This window comes from Cyprinus carpio, chromosome B12 (genome assembly GCF_018340385.1).
Source record: "Cyprinus carpio isolate SPL01 chromosome B12, ASM1834038v1, whole genome shotgun sequence".
Lineage (NCBI taxonomy): Eukaryota > Metazoa > Chordata > Actinopteri > Cypriniformes > Cyprinidae > Cyprinus > Cyprinus carpio.
The window spans coordinates 21,914,751-21,936,577 of NC_056608.1; the positions used below are offsets into that span (position 1 = coordinate 21,914,751).

A 21,827-nucleotide genomic window follows, 5' to 3' on the forward strand; every position below is an offset into this window, starting at 1 on the left:
ATTTTTTTACTGTTTTTTGTTTGTTTGATTGGTGTTTTTTTGTGGTTTTAGTTTATATTGTTGGTGGTTTTTTGTTTGTTTTAGTTTTTTTTGTGTGTGGTTTTTTATTTGTTTTACATTTTTTAAATGTTCACTTTGTCTTAAAGTAGGCTATACTAATATTCTGACATTTGGGATTTTTTTTTTTTTTTTTTTTAAGCATAAGACTTTACAAAAACATAAACTTTTTCAAGGCTGCATTTATTTGAACGAAACACAGTAAAACAGTAATATTGCAACATGTTATTACAACTTAAATAACCTTTTTTTTTTTTGTGTAAATTATAAATATTGCAACATTATTGCAACATGTTATTACAACTTAAATAACCTTTTTTTTTTTTTGAAATTTCAGCATCATTTTAGTCCTCAGTGTCACACTATCCTTCAGGAATCCTCTTAATATGATGATTTGCTGCTCAAGAAACATGTATTATCAGTGTTGAAAACAGTTGTGCTGCTTAATACTTTTTTTTTTGTGGAAACCATGATACTTTTTTTTTTTTTTCAGGATATTATGTTCAAGCGTTTATATGAAATAGGAATCAGTTACAGTAACATTATAAATGCCATTACTGTCACTTTTGATCAATTTAATGCATCCTTGCTGAATTAAACAGCATTAATTTCTTTCAAAAATAATCACCGACCCTATACTTTTGAATGGTTGTGCATCTGATAAATGACTAATTAGTACAAGGTTTGAGAAAATTCAAAACTTCTGAATACAGCTGAAGTATGACGTGGAGTTTGAGCATGTAATGTTTGTTGTTGACGTGGTCTTTGTGCTGAAGCTCTGTGAACTCTGAGTGAACAGTCTCTGATGACATCTCCAGCTGTCCAGCCTCATCAACCCCAGACCATGACACGTGTTTCTGGAGAAAACAGACACTCGCTCCCCTCGCCTGAGCACACAGAAGTCTCTTTACCTTTTCCTGTGATCATGACTATGCAAACTCGAGACGCATGCTTAGAGGAGAACCTTAGATTACGACATCAAGTATATTACCATCTGTAACAACTTACAACAGAAACTGAAGCTTTAATAGTATGTAAACAAGCAAATATCTGTAAATGTAAGATTCTGTTCAGAATATTAGATTGCTGCTTAAAATTGTGCAGTAAAAATAGTCTGCTTTTTTAAATGGAGGGTAAAACAACAATTTTGCAACAATAAAGTTTTCAAACATTGTGTTGCATTTTCATGATTATAACTTTGCCTATCTTTTGCACTTGACCTTCCATTTGCAGTGTGATGAATGATGTCATTACAGATTCTTTAATTGAATTAAAATGCAAAATCAGAAAACATGCAAACTACTGTATGCACATTGCACAATGCTAATATACAGGTACTTCTAATATATAAAAAAAATATATATAACAAAATTGACCAGTGGTTATTAGGAAAAACATTAGAGTTTTGGCAAACAAAGCTTGCTTTTAATAACTATTGCACTGTTGTAGTTGAAGTAAATACTACTACTACTAGTACATTTTATTATTACTTTAAAAGATGTTAATTGACATTAAATTATCATGGTCAAATAACCCCGCCCCTTGTGGTCACACAATAATCATGACAATAGAGACTTTTCACATACTGCAGTGCATTTACCTATATTAGTTTAACAAATGCTTTTTCAATATTTCAATAATTTCGATAACAAGTCTAACAAAGTTTTTATATTTTAATTTTTTTAATTATTTTTGTTGTTCAAATGTATTAACGTTTATAACACTATACATGGTGTTAGTTATAAAACAACAACAACAAAAAACCTAGTATATATATGAATAAAAATTATACATCAAAATGACTTCATGAAGCTCTTAATAACAATAAAACTATAAATGAATTATGAAATTGTCACGAAATTGCAATTTTTCTTTAAACTTTATTTTATTGAGGACATGCAAACCATGCACAAAAATGAAAAACAAAAAATATATTTACAGAATAAACACAAGAAGGTAGAAAAGACAATCCACCGATCACTTTCACCTTCACTGAACTTCACCTTCAACTCTGAAATATCTCACGAAAATTACCTTATGTCTAATATGGAGATTTCCAGCAAATACAGGTTAAGACTACAAAAAGACTGTTGGCAATTAAATGCATTACAGGAATATAAACCTCAAAAGAATTAAAAACGTTCATTTGGGTTCAAAAAGTGACTGTTCCTCACAGTAACACATTGACATGTGTTGATCTATAGATTGAGAGCACCAAACATTGTCTTAGAAACATACAAAAAATGCATCGCTGATTGCTGTGTCTGTGTGATGAGTCTTAGCATTCAAAACTAAACTGTAAATCATGAATGCAGTTAGAGGCAGAAGTCTACAATCCTTTTTTTTTTTTTTTTTTTTTTTGCTCTAGTCTCAGATATAACATGGACAAACCTAACAATAACAGTTTCTTTTTTAATATCTTAGCACTAAGACCATCAGTAGGTAGTTCTTGATTTTTCTTTAAAGCACAATGACAGAACACAATCTCTTTAAGATGAAGTGTCGTTTTTGCATCACTACTGGTGCAGAAAACTGTGAAAACCCATTTCCACCACTGAATAAAAGCTACTTGTGTCTTTCTTGCTGAATTCTAAGTTTATATTTAATAATTCTGAGTTTATGTCTCATAATTCAGATTTCCCCCACACAATTCCAAATTTACATCTCACAATTCTAATTTTATATCGCATAATTCAGTTTTATTCTCAGAATTCCAAGTTTACATCTCACAATTCTGATAATTCTGAGTTATTTTTTTTTCTTCAGAATTCCCAATTGACATTTCACAATTCTGAGTTTATATCGCAAAATTTAATTTTTATTCACTCAGAATTCCAAACTGACATCTCACAATTCTGGGTTTATATCTCATAATTAATTTTCCCCCTCAGAATTCCGAGTTGACATTTCACAATTCTGGGTTTATATCTCATAATTCTAATTTTTTCCTCAAAAATTCCAGGTTGGCGTCTCACAGTTTATACCTCATAATTCATTAGTTATCTAATATAGTATTCTTAGTATATCTATATACTGTATAGTATATCTATAATCCCCAGGATTTCATGTTATCTTCCATTACATTTTACAATTAAAATATATATATTCTTTATAAATTGTGAGTTTATATCTTGCGATTCTGAATTGTTCTCAAATTAAGCTGTTTTCAAAGTTAAATTCTTGCAAGTAAAAAGTCAGAACTGTAACATTTAAACTAAGAATTGAAGGTAAAAAGTCAATTGTGAGGAAAAAAGTTTTAATTTGAATTTTTAAATTTTATTTTGTGGCATAAACAGGCTTCCATAGAAAACACACTTCTCCTTTAAACGTCTCGTCTGAATCTACATGCCGCAGGAGGAAAGCACTGGTCGAAAGGCAGTACCAGAATGAGTTCAGTAGTTCATTCAGTAGTTCACAAACACAACAATCACTAGCCGTCTTTACGCCATCAATGCTACGCTAAAGCAGAATGGATTCTGGGTGACTCTGATAAAAGAGCATGCTACATTATGAGTGAGTCTGACCAGAGGAGAGGCAGATTATATAGTGAATATGAATTCATGGAAAGCTGTACTGAGTTGCTGCATAGCCTATTGGGTTGGCAGAGTGTATGGGTTTATTGGGATGAATATTTGCATGATTCAGGTAATATAAAACTGGAAGCCGGAGAAGGCGAAGTGGCTGCTGTTGGATCCCCTGGTGGACGAGACTCATGAGAGGGATGTGATATTGGATCGGCCTCCAGGTGGCGCTACGATCTTCTGTGACGTACGCCTGGGGATGTGGTCGTCCATTTGAGTGCCTTTGAGTGTGGAAAGAAAAAAAAAATGTAGGATGATGACACACAGAGTTCACTGTAATGAAAGCAGTGTCTGTAATGTCTGCATGAGCTCCAAATGATGTCTACTTGATTTAGGTCACAGTCAGAGACTCACAGATTACACATAACACTACTTTTTAAACAGCATTGTTCTGGATGTACATTATTCATTTTTTTTTCCTCCATATAGTTTTTTTTTTTTTTTTTTTTTTTTTTTTTTTTTTCACTAAATGCTTAAAGCCATAAACCAAACCAACAAGGTCCAAGATGAATCATTACAAATGCAAACGTCTTTTAGTGCTGTGAATGTAATCAAATAAAAAAAATAATGGTACGTACAATATAATACTATTGACTGTTATATGTTTTATATATTACAACATATTTTAAGTCCATTGGCACAGAAAGCTTTAGCAGTGATTTGTGTTTTTAAAGCCATTTTTATAAAACCTATTTGTTTCATGACCACAACAGAAATAGTTTTCTCATAATTAAACAATTCTCTTTTTCTTTTTTTAAAAATAATTTTTATTGTGATTTCAGTACCAGTCCCATTTACAAGGTGCTTAATTTCAAATGCTTAAACATAGCATGTATATATAGCAAATTAAATATAGTTAAAAGTAAATATTGCTAAATATCATATACAAAAAAATTATACTTTAAAATATAGTATAAATATAATTTATAATATAAACATACCAATCAAAAGTTTGAGGTTGGCAAGATTTTTACTTTTTTTTTAAAATTTTTTTTTTTTTTAAGTCTTTTATGGTCACCAAGACTGCAATTATTTGATCAAAAATACAGTAATATTGTGATTTTTTTTTACTTAAGATTTTTCTATTTTATTATATTTTAATACGTCACATGATCCTTCACAAATTCAAATATGCTGGTTTAGTGATCAAGAAATATTATAAGTAATTAATATATTATATTATAGTAAATATTATACAGTTAAACAGTTCAGTAAAAATAAATAAAACACATAATATTAAAATATATAAAAAAATACTTTGTGGAGGAAATGAATGGGATTTTTAGTTGTAGAACGTTGTTTTTTTACACTACAGCAAATACAGCTAAATCAAAGATGCTTACCAGATAAAGTGAACCCAGATTGGTGCAGATTTCTCGCTGGTCCAAGTGGGGTCTTTCCTGGACACGAGGGCCCTCTAGTGGTGGGAGTGGCTGGCACAGATTTGGTCATACTGATGACATCATGAACAGGGCCATCATAGTTTCCTCTAGGAACACCACGAGCATCAGCCATCTGCAAAATAAAAAAAGATTTAATTATGAAAGTGACCCTTGATAAAAAAAGTTTATTAATTTTTTTTTTTACTTTAAAAGTCTGTGAGGGAGTTAATCTGTTATTTGACCGCTGGGATGAGTGAGTCAGCATTCATAATCACACAGAGACTCTCTTACCCTGCCTCTGGCCTTGATCCTCTTGAAGACAAAGTCCGGATAGGCTTTTCTAGGGATGAAGCGGCCTGACCCCTCTGTCACACTGAGTTTCCCGTCCTCCAGAACGATCCTGCCCTGACTGATGACCACCACAGGGAAACCTCGGCACTCCATTCCCTCAAAGATATTCACCTCCACGGTCTGCAGCGACACACGGGTCAGAATAAAGACAGAGAAGGAGTTTGACATTTCACTTTGACAAAATTCCAACTGAATATCACACGGATTTAGACAGAATTGTACTGTAGTTTCCATTCTAACCAACAATGATGTGAGATAAATAAAAATAACATCATTAATGGCTTATCTTTTCTTCCCTGTTGAAAGATGAAATTCTCATACCAGGTTGTGAGATTTGGCAGAGAAGATTTTCGTCTCTTTTGTGTTCCAGATAACAATGTCAGCATCAGATCCAACAGCGATTCGGCCTTTCCGAGGATACAGGTTGAAGATTTTTGCAGCGTTTGTACTCGTTACCGCAACAAAATCATTCTCGTCCATTTTACCTGTTGCCTATGTGACAAAAAACATCATTGGAGACTGCTAATAAAACAATGATCTGTCACGTATGAATGGAAGTTGCAATCATATATGTATAAAAGTAGTTTTTCTGTGGTTTATGTTTGAACCCTGACCTGCAATTTCATGACATAATGGTTAATAGAGGATCAAAATGTTACAAGGAATTCAAACTTTAAAAGCTGTGTGGTTTACAGTGTTGAAATATACATCTTTTACAGAGACTGTATTTTGAGACCGACCACAGCTTTGTCCCAGACGATGCTCATACGCTCCTCGATGCCGTTGGTCCCCTCTGGGATGAGGGTGAAGTTGTCCTTTCCAACAGCTTTCTGTGCCGTGGTGAAGGTGCAGTGAGCGCTGGCTGTCAGCTGAAGATCCCCACTGAAACATCAGTTCATGACAGTCAGTAAGTATAATGCTTTCTGAAGACTAGAGGCCTGATTTTCTACACAGAGCATATTGGACTGCTTTGTGCACAGTTTACTGACAATGAACAAAAAAAAGTACAAAGAAGCAGTAAGATAATTTCTATAATGCCAAATGCAGCTGCGCAAAATAGTGCAAGGTTGCAAACAATCAGAGCAGATGATAATTAGGTGCGAGTAGGCACAAAATAGGACATGCTTTTTGGGGGGTGTTAAATAATGGCACAAATACCAGTAAACTGATGACCGCAAACCTTAGTAAATCACCTTGCATGATTCATTAACTACTTCCCTCCTATGAATTTAGCATCTTAAATGGAAACTGCTACAAATGCATATGCAATAAGGTCAGCATTGAGAGTTATTTTTAGCGCTGGTTTTTCACTTTCTTTAGTAAATCCTAATGGTAGTTTTTTAATGCCAAAAAAAGTTAATGCTGTTAAATCTGGCCTTTAATCTTCAACTTCAAAATATTTAAATAGAGTGCAATTAATATCTCTCTCTCTATATAATATGTATCATATATAATTATTATATTATGATACTTGTGTATATGTATGCGTGTACTGTAAATATTTGAGGTTCATATATATGACAATGTACGGTATATATAAATGTTACAAAATCTTTCCATTTCAAATAAATGCTGTTCTTTCGAACTTTCTATTCAACAAAGAATCCTGAAAAAAAATCATGGTTTCTACAAAAATATGAAGCAGCACAACTTTTTAGCACTGATAATAATAATAAAAAAATGTTTTTTGAGAACCTATTAGAATGATTTCTGAAGGATCATGTGACTCTGAAGACTGGAGTATTGGTGCTGAAAATTAAACTTTATCATCACAGAAATAAATTACATTTGAAAATATTTTAAAATCGAAACAATATTATTACTGTTTTTTCAGCATGTTTTATCAAATATTCACAGCCTTGCAAGAGGCGTACCGACCCTAATCTTTACATGTAGAGTATGTTGCAGAGAAGCTGGTATTTGGCCTGATTTTAGCAGCTCACCAGGACAGCAGTGAGCTGAGGTACTCCGGCGTGCTCGTATCAGGGCTGAGCGGAGGAGACATTACAAATGCAGCAGCTTTGGACCAGTCTTTGCTCCAGTAATGCGATCCGTCCGCACCCAGGCCGGCTGCAATTGATTCTCCGTAGATGACCATGCCTGGAAATGAATCAATGCACATGACACAAACATTCACCGCCTCTTCTCACTGTCTCCTTTGTCTTTCTGTTACAGTATTGCAGAATGCTTTCAACTCTCGTACCCTTTTTCCTGGCCTTGGCGATGACATCAGCAGCTGGTTTGCTCATCACCTTTGTGATGTAGAGAGGGCAGTTGGCCTGTTTAGCAATGGTGACGGCTCGATACACAGCCTCAGTCTCCACCTGGAGAAGAACAGCAGAAGTGATGCTGATGTTCACCAGATGTAGAACAGATCAATCCCATAAGACTAACCTCCTCCGGGTGACTCAGGACGTGTCCTTCTGGGCCAGTGATTCCCAGATCCAAAAGCTTCTTCTGTTCCTGAGGTTACAGACAGAACCAAGAATGCATTTAAGTATGGAGAATAAAGGGAACTGGTATATTTTATAAATGAACATAGTTGGAATCGAAATGCATTAGCAATTGAAGTGCTCTAGGTTACCTCCTCAATGATGTCACCGTTTTCAGCATGAACCTGTGCGATGGCACCCAGTTCCCTCATGGCACTAAACATCTCGTAGATCTACAGACACAGAGAGTGTTAGTTCTTGGGGACAGCATCTAGAAACCTACATTGCTAAATGTTCAAACGGTTTGGGGTCAGTAAGATTTTTTTCAGCAAGGATGCATTAAAATGATCCAAAGTGACAGTAAAAACATTAATGCTGTTAAAAGGATATCTATCTTAAATTCTGTTCTTTTAAACTTTCCTTTCATCAAGGAATCCTGAAATACTGAAAAAGGATATCTATTTTAAATTCTGTTCTTTTAACAACTGTTTTTGACATTATCATTAACATTAATAATAAAAATTGTTTTTTGAGCAAATCTGTATATTAGAATGATTTCTGAAGGATCATGTGACACTGAAGACTGGAGCAATGATGTCGAAAATTCAACTTTGCATCACAGGAATAAATTTAGTTATATTTTATAAGAAATCCTAATAGAAAATGGTCATTTTAATTTCAATGTTATTGTTTTTACTGAATTTTTGTTCTGACAGACGCAGCCTTGGTGAGCCTCATGCTTTTGAATTGTAGTGTAAACATTGTTCTCTTTATTTTTGGCATTTTATTTACCTGTGTATCAGAGCTCTGATATTTGTCCTTATAAGCCATGAAGATAAGAAAGGAGTTGACACCTAAAACAAAAAACAGAATTGTGTTTTTATAATGTCATTTATATTTTTGAGGCTGAATGCTGAATGTGTTTTTATTTGGTTAAAAATAAATCATAAGAAAACCTAGCAAAAACACAGAAAGCAAAAATATCAAAGGCACACCTGAAATCTCACATCACCTTTATCTTTGACCAGATGCTCCAGCTCCTCAAACAGCCCATCATGCCAGCGAGTGATGTCAATGTGCAGAGAGTAATCACAGCACGACCTCTTGTCCGCCGTATCCCTCCACTGGTCATACGTTGCCAGTAAACTAGTTCCCGGTTCAGGTACAGCATGGTCAACTAAAAGATGAGCAGAGCATACAGATTAAAAACATGCTTAAAAGAATGACAACTCTGACATTCAAGCTGTTCATTTCTGGATGAACCATCCCTTTAATAAATTTTAAAAAATATCAAAGACTGTTTTTTACATTTCTGAAAGAATAGCTACTTTTATATGTTTTAATTTTAATTATATTCTTAAATTTTAAAAGATTGTGTATATAAATTATTTTTTCATATGCTTTTTATATATTTTGTATATTGAAATTTGATTTTTTCTCTTTCTAATGGATCTCTTCCATATTTATGCAAAATACAGAGGAAGACACATTTTTTTAGAAATGCATGCAACATTTAATGCCATGAATTTATGACTTTTTGCTCTGATTTGAGACTTTTTTTTTTATAAGGCTTTCTTTTGTGGAAGGGCAAAGACAGACCTTTTTAAAGCCCAAAGAAACCCTGTGAAAATGGAGTAACTGCATGGATTTTGTACTTTAAAAACAACAACAGCAGAGAAATTTTTAACTGTGAAAATGGAGTAACTGCAATTTTATTCAAATAACCATTAAAAAGTAAAGATCATGCTCCATTGAAATTTCCTACCATAAATTCAAAACTTAATTTTTCTATTAATATGCATTTTTAACTTCATTTTCAACTTTAAAGGTCAATATTTAGATTTTTTTTAGCTTCCTCAGATTCCAGATTTCCAAATAATTGAATCTCGCCCAAATATTGTCCTATCCTAACAAATATGGAGACAGATTAATCTCAAATATAATTCTGCAAAAACAAATTCACACTGCGTAATTTCACATGCATCTAATTTTGTACACACAAAAAAAATTATGCTGAAAATTTTGCTTCACAAAATGCAATTCACTCGCAAAATTAAATTATATTTAAAATACATTTCACAATGCAAAACAACAATTCGTAATATACAACTGTGGACAAAAACCTTTTTTTAAATGCAGTGTCTGAATGTACAAACATTTAATGCCATGAATTTACTCGATTTGTGTTGTGTGCTTTTGAGATTTGCAGAGCTCTCTTTGGGTCTTCGTACTCTTTAGCCAATCAGATGCGAGCTTTCAATCATTCATAAGCCACCGAGAGGTGCATTCAAAGCACAGCACCTTTTGCGCAATATGATTATTAAACGGAAAAGCCTTTACATCAGTAAACCCATAGACAGTAAAAAAATGGACACAGCGACCCAATTGGAACTCAATTGAGACAAGTGAAGCCCATTTTTAAGCGTTTTTAGAACTTCCGTTTCTGATGCGCAGATTCAAACTAAGCTTGATGACATCAACACCCTGTCTGACAGATGTAAATCTTTAGTAGCTGTTCGTGCAAACTGCCATCGTTAATCTTGCAGAGACTGCGAGCTTGATCGGGCTGATTTATTTTATGTATAGTATTTTAAAATAACGCCAGGGCTTCTATGGGCTCTCTCTTGACGTCCCCCGATTGCCTGCGAGATCTGATGCACTCCAAGATGATTGGTTGAATGGTAAGCTCGCATCTGATTGGCTAAAGAGTACAACCCACGTAGGAAGAGAGCTCTACCAGGAAAGCCTCAAAACACACACACACAAATCCTGGATTCGTAGTTGATTATTTGTATTCAGCACTCGTACCATTTGAACATTCAAGGTTTTTGTGGACAGTTGTATATCTAAATTGTGTTTGATTTGTCTATTTTATGATATATAAATTTTATTTTGCGCATGTGCTTGCTTTTTGTCATATTTTTTTTTTTCACGCACGTGAATTTTTTTTTGTGTGTACGTGGATTTTTCATGCATGTGAAATTGTTTACGCATGTGTGAATCGTGTTTTTTGCGTGAATTATATTTGAGACTAATCTGTCTCCATAAACAAACCATACATCAATGGAACACTTATTTATTCAGCTTTCAGATGATGTATACATCTCAATTTTGAAAAAAAAGAAAATGGTCCTTATGACTGGTTTTGTGGTCCAAGGTTACAAATAGTTACAGTATTTTCAAAGGTAACTTGCTGTAAAAGTTCTGTATGTCTTGTCTTACTGATACCATTCACATGTCTGATTTACCGTTTACTTTGAAAAGTGCTATATATTTTAAAGTATTATGTTTAAAATGTTATTTACTCAGTACTAACTTCTTTCTTGAACTGTTGCCTAAAAGAAATATCACATAAAAATCTTGAGGGGGAAAATGTTTAGTGTTTATTTGTTAACTATCCCAAAAAAAACACAGATCGTTTAAAACTTCTCCATAAAGTCAAGATTTGTTTTGTGTTTCACTATTACTTGAAATGATGCATTTAAACCCAATGATTTCTGTGTCCTAAATGACTCCAGTACAGCAGCTTATCTGAGGAAAGTTGAGCAGATGAGAAGAGAACAGACAGTGACAGCTCTGTGACCCCAATTCAACTGATTTTATGAGACCCGACAAGCTCTTATGCCCTAATACTGTACAACACACACACTTTTGAGCAGAGAGCCTCCTCTCTGCCCCACTAGATTTCCATTCTGAGTTTAATGATCTGATGACTACTGTAAGTCTTCTTCTCTCTTCTCCTCTGTCCATATAAGATGTTGATGTAATGACATACTGATCATGGTGGTTCCTCCTGCTAGAGCAGCTCTGGTGCCGTGATAGAAGTCGTCTGCCGGGGTCATGCCCAGGTGAGTGGCCTGTAGACAGGTGTTCACATCGATGCCTCCCGGGATCACAATGTGCCCGTAGGCATCCACTGTCTTCACACCAGTTGGTACGATGAGGTTCTCACCAATCTGCCTGCATGCCAGAATAATAAATCAATACAAACTGCTTGGGATGTCCCTCAGCAAATCACCTTGGACAAAAGAATCAACTAAATGAAATGTAAAATATATATGATGTAATCAGGGCTGCCAAATTCAGGGCCTCGTTTAAACTGATGATGTGGGTTGCTTATTTCCTCCTCGTCAGTTAATGGATTAACTGAAAAGCATGTATTGAAATATTTTATATTCTACCAATGATAAAAAAGTTTTAATGAAAACAGATGTTGAGGTATTCATGTTTAAATTGTAAATAACGCATAACAGTGACTGTAAAATAAATATTCTAAGCATGTATCTGGCATGTTTTGAGTATTAATATTTTGGATAGGCAAATATAATTTAATATCAATAAAAATAAATATATAAACTAATTTTAATATTAAGTTTAGAATGTTTTTGGACTATTTTTGATTTTTCGTTTGGGTTATTTTTAAGTAAACCTGGCAGCCCTCGATATAGTATAAATGCAATAAAAAATAAATAAGCTACTTTTTAATGTAAAGTATAGAATGTTTTTAATGTTTTAATGGTTAATAGGCAGATTTTTTAAATAATTAAATCTTAACATTAAGGCTAGGGTCATTTGGCTATTTTTGATTTGCCTTTGGGCCAGTTTTGTTTATGCAGACCTGGCCACCCTGAACTTTATTGCAATTAAAATAAAAGTTTAAAAAACTAATTTTTAATGTAAAGTTTAGAATCTTTTTCTGGCCAAAGTGTAGTTTTAGAAAGAATGAAATCTTACTTAATGGTTCCATCTTCAATGTAAATGTCAGCATAAAATGACTGGTCATCATTTACGATTTTTCCACCTTTAATAATGAGTTTATCACTCTGTGGAGAAAAAAGAAGACATAAAAATGACTTTAGTGCATTGTGTTATTTCAAAAGTTGTAAGTGATGTAACTTCAAAGTGATTATTCATTGCAAATGAATATGCTGTTATCATTTGCTCACCCAGCCATGGAACATGAAAATTAAAAAAAGAAACAAATTTGCATATGCACATTTCTAACTTTAAAACAGGTTTGCCATCACTGACATCAAGAATTTGAAATATTCAGCTTCAAGATACACAAAAGATCATTACATTTAACTAAAATCCTTTGAATTTCATGGAAACCATGCTGACCCAGTTCCAGAGAGCTTTGGATGTAGATATAAAGTGATTTCAAAGCACAAAGAGCTGTATAATGCATGCAAATCCTCTTATGCAATATGCAGCGTTCTTTAAGGAGCTAATCAGAGAGTTTATATCATTCAAAAACCAGACATTTAAGAACCCAGACAGAGAGTACAAAAGAAAGATAACAGGCAGCTCCATTCATCTGTAACAACACTTTTCTATTTACTTTATTATTCATGCATGACTGCTGCTGTTTTGCATGAATTCATAGCGACTGATACTTTCCACTGTCCTTTTTTTGCATTTCTGATAATCCCAGTTACAGGAGACCAATGCCTGTTCACTCACCCCTAGCATGGATCTATGCCAGGCAACTGGGCTTGTTAGGTCACCCAGGCATGAAACATCATTCACGGTACTGTTAGACACGGCCAACCTCAACTCACAGCACAAAACCTAACTCTCACAAAGTCTAAACACAGACATGGCTAAATAAAGAAAGAAATAAAACAAACTTTTTTAGAATTCTGCTCAAGGGTATTTCACCACATTCACTGTGCCGGGGTGGTGTGCAACCCACAGAGCTTCACTTTAATGCAATGTGACAATTCCACGGGCGGCCCATCATTGGCACCACCAAAATCCCTGCCGAGCATTTCCGATTCTGGGCCACAATGTTGCTTGAGGAGAGACGAGACAGACAGCGAGTGGTCTGGGATGCAGCGTGTAACAACAGGACGACCCTTCATCTTACAGTACTGAATATCCAGAGCCTTTAGTAATGAAGTATAGGAGTGTACTATTAAACATTGCGTGAATATGCAATTATTCTTCTCAGTAATTTGTATCACTTGATGGTTTTTTTTTTGTAATGCAACCAAATCAAAGTCATGCTGAGTATGCGTGTTTCTGTGGATTGAATGTGGGTCAGACAGGGGACTCTAGCGGTCAGACTGAAATGCCAAATTGTGCAGAAGGGAATTGGATCCAATTTGGCTGTACTAACAGCGCTCTTTTCTGGGATTTCTCACTCCTGCAGTGCACATGGATGAATCCTTGCTTATTAACATTTTACTGTCTATGGGTCATTGTTACTGGCGAAGCATACACTATAATACCACATCACTTTTGTTACTGGAACCTGACATGGTCATGAACATATATATAATAATTTTATTTTAAATATAAAATGGTTTTTAAAAAAATAACTATGAAAAGTACGCCATATTGACCTCTACACATGGTTAAAAAAAAAGGTATTTTAATATTTAATTTGTAAAAGAATGTAAAAATGCTACAGTGAAAACCTGTTAATTGTCTTTAACATAACTTATTTTTTTATGACAATGTAATTGTCTATTGTAATTGTCATATACATGTAATTTTTACTGTAAAATAATGTTACATTTTTTTTAAAGGGATTTTAGTATAAATTAGTATATTAGTATCCATTTTAAAATATTTATTACCTTACTATATTTTATTATGTGTAACAAGGTAATGCATAACATTCATGGTAAAATATTCAAAAAGCAATTAATTAATGAAATTATGTAATACCCCTTAAAAATACCTACAAAAGTTTATTAAAAAAATACAATTAAAAAAAAGTGTAAAAGAATATATTTTATTCTTGGTCGCAGTTATGATCAGACATTACTTTAACACAGCTACAATAAAGTAACTATGGCTAAATAATAGGATAAATTTAACTCAGTGATGTAAGAAATACTATATAACAGAAAAAAATATTGTTTCTAATATAATACCAATAAAAATATATATAATTATTCCCATTGATCGATCTGTCAAAAAATCCAAATAAAATTAAATATTCTGTATTATTCCAAAATCACTTTGAATGCAAGACTGAATGGTTAAAAAACTGATAGTGTTAATAGAGTTTATATTTTCACTAACAGGGAAACTGTTAAAAAGTACATACAAAAGTTTTTTTTAATTTTTTATTTATTTTATTTTTTTTAACTAATGTAGTTAAACCACCTTGTAATTCATAGGGAATGGGAATTGCCCACACATTTGTTTTATGTGTAAACATTCCTGTTTTTGCCCTCAGTGTTATACTTGAACTGCCTTGTGTTACATTTACTGTATGATGTTTTGTGCGTGTGTGTGTAATGTACTCTGTCTTCTATAATTACTGACCACAGCTGCTGGAGAGGCCAATTTACTGGCCTTTCATTGTAGCCTATACTATTATTAGCATATTTTACATCAACAAACAGATTTTAATATCTAAAACGAGTTAGTAGCTACACTGGCATACAATGATATAGTCTGTAAAATAAACCTTTGCATTAATCAAAGTCCCATCCCATAATGTTTGCCAGGGGCCCGGGCTCATGGGCAGGGCCCCCAGACACACATCTAGGCCGGAGAAAAAAATTTCAACGCTCGCGACGTAAACGTAAAACGGCGTAAACGGTGCAACAACGCTATTAACGTATAAGCCAAAATTCGTATTTTATATTCATTAAGACGTCATACCGAAATTAGCCGACATGAATGAATAAAAGACACAATGGACACAAGAAACCGGGAATATGCCACCGGTTCCGCGGCCATTAAACACATTAACACTGAAGCAGCGTTTTCATCTTCATTTGTCACATCGTTGCATGCATTAGTGCAGCTCTTAAACGATCACCGGCTTTCTCAGCAGCAGTGTTTGGAAGACAGCAGGTTGTTGCCGGCGGAGGCTCACCCTTGACTGCACAATAAAACCATCATCATCCTCCTCCTCAACATCACTGTCTCCGTTACTGCAGCCAGCAAACACTCGCCGGTGCCTCGGGTTTAAATCGCTAACATTTCTTACCGTCACGCGAGGGTTGTTCTTCTTGCCTTGGAAAGACATGGCACCGGTCTGGGAGCAGCTCTGATTTCCGAGAACGCGATCCGGGAGGAGGATGGTGATGATGATGATGGTGATGATGATCGGATCTGCGCTCACGTCAGAATAAAGGCGCAGCGACCGGGCGCGTGGACGGGTGTCGCGATTCGAGGTGTAGTTTAATTTGAGATTACTGGGGTTCAATAGTCACTGTAGACAAAAGCCCTCCAGACCACCCCCCACCCTCTGTCTGTGTCTGCTCACCATCTGCTGCTTTAGTATTCACACCCCATCCTGCACCCAGGGCGAGGCGGAACCTACACAGCAGTCTACATACTTGTTCTTAAAAAAAATAAAAATAAAATAAAAAAATTACCTTCCACAAATTAACTCATTTAATAACTAAGTTCAGAGAGTATGTGTTTATTCTTTGGAGAATCCAGTTATAATAAATAAACAAGTACATAAAAAACTAATAAATACAATTTAAATGAATAAATAAATAAATACGTTTTAAAACTTAATGTTTTATATAATAGCCTATATTAAATTATTGTATTCTGTAATTTCCCACTTGTGACCAAGAAGTCAAAAATCGTTCTCTTTTCAGTAAAGTAGCATAAACTGTTAAAAAGAGATTTTTCTAAGTAAATAAAACAAAGGTTATTGTAGTAATTTTACGTTTAAAACAATGTGAATGCGTTATTTGTCGTTTCTTTTATTTTCTTTTTGTGTGGAATTTACTAGACATTTCAGAGTGTTTCACTATTTTCCCCCAGTGTCCCATGTTTGTTTGTGTTTTTTTATTTTGCCGTAGCAGTGTGTGTGTGTGTTGCTGATGTGTTTTTGTTTTACTGTGCAAGTGGGAGGGGTTAGGGTTAATGTGCATGTGGTACACACCATCACATATATATATGTTTTTCCACACTTATCACAACTTACGTGTCTGAGCCTCCTGTGATTTTATGACAAGTTTGCTTTTTTATAAAGCTTTGACACAAACATGTGAACCGGAATTAAACCAGTTATCATACTTTAAACTGTAGTGAGAGACGTATGAACTATACACTTTAGCACACAAGGATAGTTGCGACGGGAGTGATTACCTCTCGTCGCCCGTTCTGCGCGCGACCCGGTCCGGTGGGGTACACGAGGGTCTGACCCTGTGAGCTGCAGGACGGGGTGCGCTGCGTTTGACTCACGCTGCTGAAGTCACTCACGCTCGTCGTGTCGCTGAAATTGTCCCTCTGATCGTCCACTCGTCCCCGAGGGTTTCTCCTGGCAGAACTGGGGCTGTACGACTCAAAATTCAAGGTCTTGTTTTCGAAAGCTCCTTCGATGTTGCAGAACATCCCTCCGAACTTCACCCGGGGTTTAGGGCTGTCGGTGCCCAGTCTGGACAGCAGGGAACCCTGGTCATCCTCCTGGGAAAGGAGTCTTCTCTCAGCCATGGCTCACAGGAGAAATGGGAAGACTGTTTGAGGAATCTTTGAGCTGGTATTCCAGAGACACACTTCCACTGAGAGAGAGAGACAGGTGCTGTTATAGGAGCTGTCCAGAGCGTGGGCGTTGTGATCAAATTGAAATCCTCCACTTGCTGTCCAGAGAGGCGTGGTGCTGAAATCCTCCACTCACTGGATTAGCAAAGACACGAGCTCCCTCGAGATTAAGGTAAATCGATTATTTTACAAACATTTCTGTATGTGAGTATTTATAGTATGTCATTTTCTAAAAAGAAAGCGGGAGAGCAGTAGAATAGACAATCTATCCTTTTGGAACACAAATATTTAAATATTTTCATTAGTTTAGCATTGTACAAATATAAATATAAATTAATATGAGGTCATGAAAACTGCATGTATTGTGATATAAAAGTATAAGAGTGATAGAAAAATGTCATGTCATAAATTGTGACATTATTTTGACAAACTGACTATGCATTTAAAATAATACAAATAAATTGTTATAGGTTAAAGAGCAGTCTTTATTTATTAGTGTTGCATGAAAATCATATACACAAGTCAGCACCTTATATTTTAGGAAATCATATTGCATGCATGCGTGATTTTCAAACAGCATTAGTACTACTACTACTAATAATTATTATAATAAAAGGAAACTGCTCTAAAACCTTTATAAAATGTATTATTGCATTAAATGTAAACATGTTATTTTAAATGCAAGGTCAGTAAATCAAGATAATGACAATTTATGAAATTATAAGGTTGGTTCAAGTTTAAATTAATTCAACATCAAAACATTTGTTGAAAATGGTATAAAGGTTTTCAAAAACTATTAAACCAGCATGAACACCATAAATTGCACTGAACTTGGTGCATACATCTTAAACATTTTTTTTCTTTCTGTCATTCCCTTTTCTAAGTAATAGTATTTAGCCACATAAGTTCCCCTCAAATATCATTGATCATTGCTTGTCTACTGTTTATGGCATAATGCAGATAGAGGGTATAGTGTAAAACTATTGTTGTGATAAGAAATGCTTTAATATATATATATATATTATATATATATATATATATAATATATATATATATCTATATATATATATATATATATTATATATATATATATATATATACTAATCCTTCAGTGATTATAGGTTGTACTTGGAAAAAGTATGCTAGACATACCAAGTGCTAGCAGATGTCGTTTACAGTGTGTCTGGTCTCATCTGTGCATGTGGAGATCTGGGAAAGTCCATCTGGAGGCTTGAAGATGTGCCCAAAGGAGAGGACTCCTGCCCCATATGTTGAACGCCTCTGGGAGTGAGTGCGTTAAAACACTTTACAGCCGGAATGAATCATATAAAAGCACAATAGCTGCAGTCTAACAATAGCCTGAGGAAAGAGGGCTTGCATTTCATCTAATATAACAGATTCATTTCCATTCATACCTGACCAGAGAGATGATCTCACCACTTCTTACACACGTGGTATCTAAACAGATCTATAAAATATCATCAACTACTGTGCAATGAAACTGTGAAAACAGACACAATCAGTCATAAATTCATAACCAGTTTTAGTAGGAGAGTGCGTGTGAATAAACTAAACATGCTGTTTATTTCCATATCAAATGCTCTTTTTAAATTCACATCATGTAGCAAAAATGGGTTTTCCTGCATGTTTTACTGTTAAGCAGAACCTTCAAAGGCAGAGATCGTAAAAGACATCTATTTTCATTTCCTTATTTCTGAAAACACACAGGACTCCTGGGTATCTGTGAGCTGCAGCCCATATTCCGGAGCCTTCCGCTTCCTGGGTTTCTCTTTGATTGTAAGGCTGTGGCATTTCTTAGTTGCAAGTAACAGTGTAACAGTGAGATGGAAGAAGCAGCCGGAGGCAGAAAACCTAGATTTTACCACGGTCTCCTGTCCTCCTTTACTATCTCTCTCGTCCATGCCAGAGCTGAATTTTACCAGACAGGAAAGTATATGAGCTCAGCAACATGGCAGGTTCATAACATGATGAATTTCTATCAGTTTAGCCTCTTAAAAAAACACTCAGCTCACTATTGCTTTAAAACTTCTTTAATAATCTCTTAATATGTACTGCTAGGAACTAAAATATTTCTCTAGAAGTTCTGACAACTCAGACTTTACAAAACAGTGTTGCAAATTTGTCAAAAACCCTTATAATTGTAAATTATAAACTGCTCCGTAGCGCCCTCTACTGACAGAACTGTTGCTTACATTAAAGACCATCCGAGTCCTTTTAAAATAAAACCTCTTGGGCAAACAGATAAATTGAATTTGCATTCAACAAATAAAAATAATGATGATGATGATGATGAAAATAATAATAATAATAATAATATACACACACATATTTATAAGATCTACATATGTTATCTTTAGTATATCTAAATTATTTCAATACATAACATAAATATTATATATTTGTATTATTATTATTCTAAACAATATTAAAACATATATATATATTATATATATATATATATATTATATATATATATATCTATAGATACATACACACACACACTGATATGACCTCATTTGATGATGCTGCATTAGGTAAAAAGTTTTGTGATTTTGCTATTTTTTATGTTTTTGAAAGAAGTTTCTTGTGTTTTTATTGTTTTTATTTATTTTTTTAAAAATACAGAAAAAAAACTGTAATATTGTGAAATATTATTACAACTTAAAATAATAGTTTTCTATTTGAATATTCTTTAAAAAAATAATTTATTCCTGTGATGCAAAGCTGAATTTTCAGCATCATTACTCCAGCCTTCAGTGTCACATGTAACATCCAGTCTATCACATGATCATTTAGAAATCATTCTAATATTCTGATTTATTATGAGTGTTGGAAACAGTTCTGCTGGTCTAATATATTTGATGAATAAAAGGTTAAAAAGAACTGCATTATTCAAAATAAAAAAAAAAATTCTAATAATATATATTCTACTAATATATTTCCTTTACTATCACTTTTTATCAATTTAACACATCCTTGCTGAATAAAAGTATGAATTTTATTAAAAAAAAGAAAGAAAAAAAATACTGACCCCAAATTACTGACCAGTAGTGTATATGTTATTACAAATATTTATATTTTAAAAACATAGCTTTTTTTTTGTTTTTTTTACTTTTTATTCATCAAAGTATCCTAAAAAAGTATCACATGTTCTGAAAAAAATATTAAGCAGCAGAACTGTTTTCCACTTTGATAATGAATCATCATATTAGAATGATTTCTAAAGGATCATGTGATAATGATCCCAAAAATTCAGCTTTGCATCACAGAAATAAATGATAATTTAAAGTATAATAAATTTAAAAACAATTATTTTAAATTGTAATAATATATCACAATAGTACATTTTTTTTCTGTATTTTTGATCAAATAAATGCAGGCTTGATGAGCAGAAGAAACTTCTTTCAAAAACATTAAAAATAGTAATGTTTCCAAACTTTTTGACCTGTACGGTATATATATATATATATATAATTATATAATTATTATATATATATAATTTATTATGAATATATTAAACAAGTTTCTATAGATATCTATATATATATATATATATATATATATATATATATATATATATATATATATATATATATAAAGTACTGTATACCATATATAGTATTACTATTAAATTTTTTTATTATTGCTATTTATTATTTTAGAGTATTACTATATACAGCATATGTATTTCTATTTACCCGACCCTTAATCTTGAAAAAAATCTAGAAAAATAACTTTTAATTACTGTCTGTACTGCAATGACAGAAGTACTAATATATAATAAATATGTAAATATTTAATTGCTTTACGCACACAACAAAAACATATTCAAAGCATGTACAAGTCAATCAAGCTTACCTTACCTCGAGTTTCTGTTCAGAGGCACGTATGTACCCCAGAATCCTTTGTGTGGCTTTATTTTCAACGAACAGAAAAAGACGCAGAAACATCCTCTTAGTTTTTCAGTCTTCCTCTGAGAAATTTATTTGAAACACTGCTCCTGTACATTAGAAAACCAGACATAATTTTAATTCCAGGATTAAACTTTCAGTTCCACTTCTCTCAATGCACAGGAGCGGGCGAGCGCCACCACGCAAACACCAGACGCACTGTACCACCAGAACCGAAGCAGTGTGAGTGTAAACAGTGGGAGGAAGTTGAACGTAACACCTCTCATTCCATCAGGCTTCCAAAGGGAAGCAGCCTCCAGCACCACCTGCTCAGCAGGGAAAGGAGAGAGCGTTTCTTTTTTTTAGTGATTAATTTAATTACGCACGGAGGTAGGTCAAAGAAAGGTTAGTTAGGTAGGTGAGGATAAAAACAGTTTTAGTCCACAAGGATGAGAGCACCATATTCCATGTCCATGTTCCAGTGTTGATGTGAACATTGAAGTCTCGTATCAGCGCAGAAGAGATGGCTGGGACCACTGATGACACGTGTGTCACCCTCCTCTGGTACAGAAGAACACTTGAGGCCTGTGAGCTAAACAAAAACAACATTTACACTTAGAACCTGGTGACATCTGAATCAAAGAT

General features: G+C 33.9%; 2 protein-coding genes across 17 annotated transcripts in view; both read right to left on the reverse strand.

Annotated features, from left to right (window-relative positions):
* Positions 1-3,311: 3,311 nt before the first annotated feature.
* dpysl4 (dihydropyrimidinase like 4) lies at positions 3,312-17,292 on the reverse strand. Of its 2 annotated transcripts, none has more exons than XM_042735949.1 (14): positions 16,879-17,292; positions 12,538-12,626; positions 11,579-11,763; positions 8,816-8,980; positions 8,596-8,657; positions 7,956-8,036; positions 7,766-7,834; positions 7,575-7,695; positions 7,315-7,471; positions 6,112-6,253; positions 5,693-5,863; positions 5,312-5,491; positions 4,982-5,153; positions 3,312-3,859 (listed from the first exon to the last, which is right to left on the reverse strand). In XM_042735949.1, exons 1-14 carry the CDS (start codon positions 17,221-17,223, stop codon positions 3,768-3,770), a joined length of 2,031 nt encoding a protein of 676 aa, XP_042591883.1. In that variant the 5' UTR covers positions 17,224-17,292; the 3' UTR covers positions 3,312-3,767. The 2 variants fall into 2 exon arrangements, with proteins under 2 accessions (XP_042591883.1, XP_042591884.1); XM_042735950.1 differs by lacking the exon at positions 16,879-17,292 and adding an exon at positions 15,758-16,035.
* A 4,320-nt stretch (positions 17,293-21,612) lies between these two features.
* LOC109107573 (janus kinase and microtubule-interacting protein 3-like) overlaps positions 21,613-21,827 on the reverse strand; it is a 40,940-nt gene continuing 40,725 nt past the window's right edge. For all 15 annotated transcript variants that reach the window (XM_042735961.1, XM_042735967.1, XM_042735960.1 and 12 more), the window contains one exon: positions 21,613-21,774. In XM_042735961.1, the coding sequence (XP_042591895.1) occupies positions 21,734-21,774 (41 nt within the window). In that variant the 3' untranslated portion in view covers positions 21,613-21,733. The remainder of the gene's footprint in view (positions 21,775-21,827) is intronic.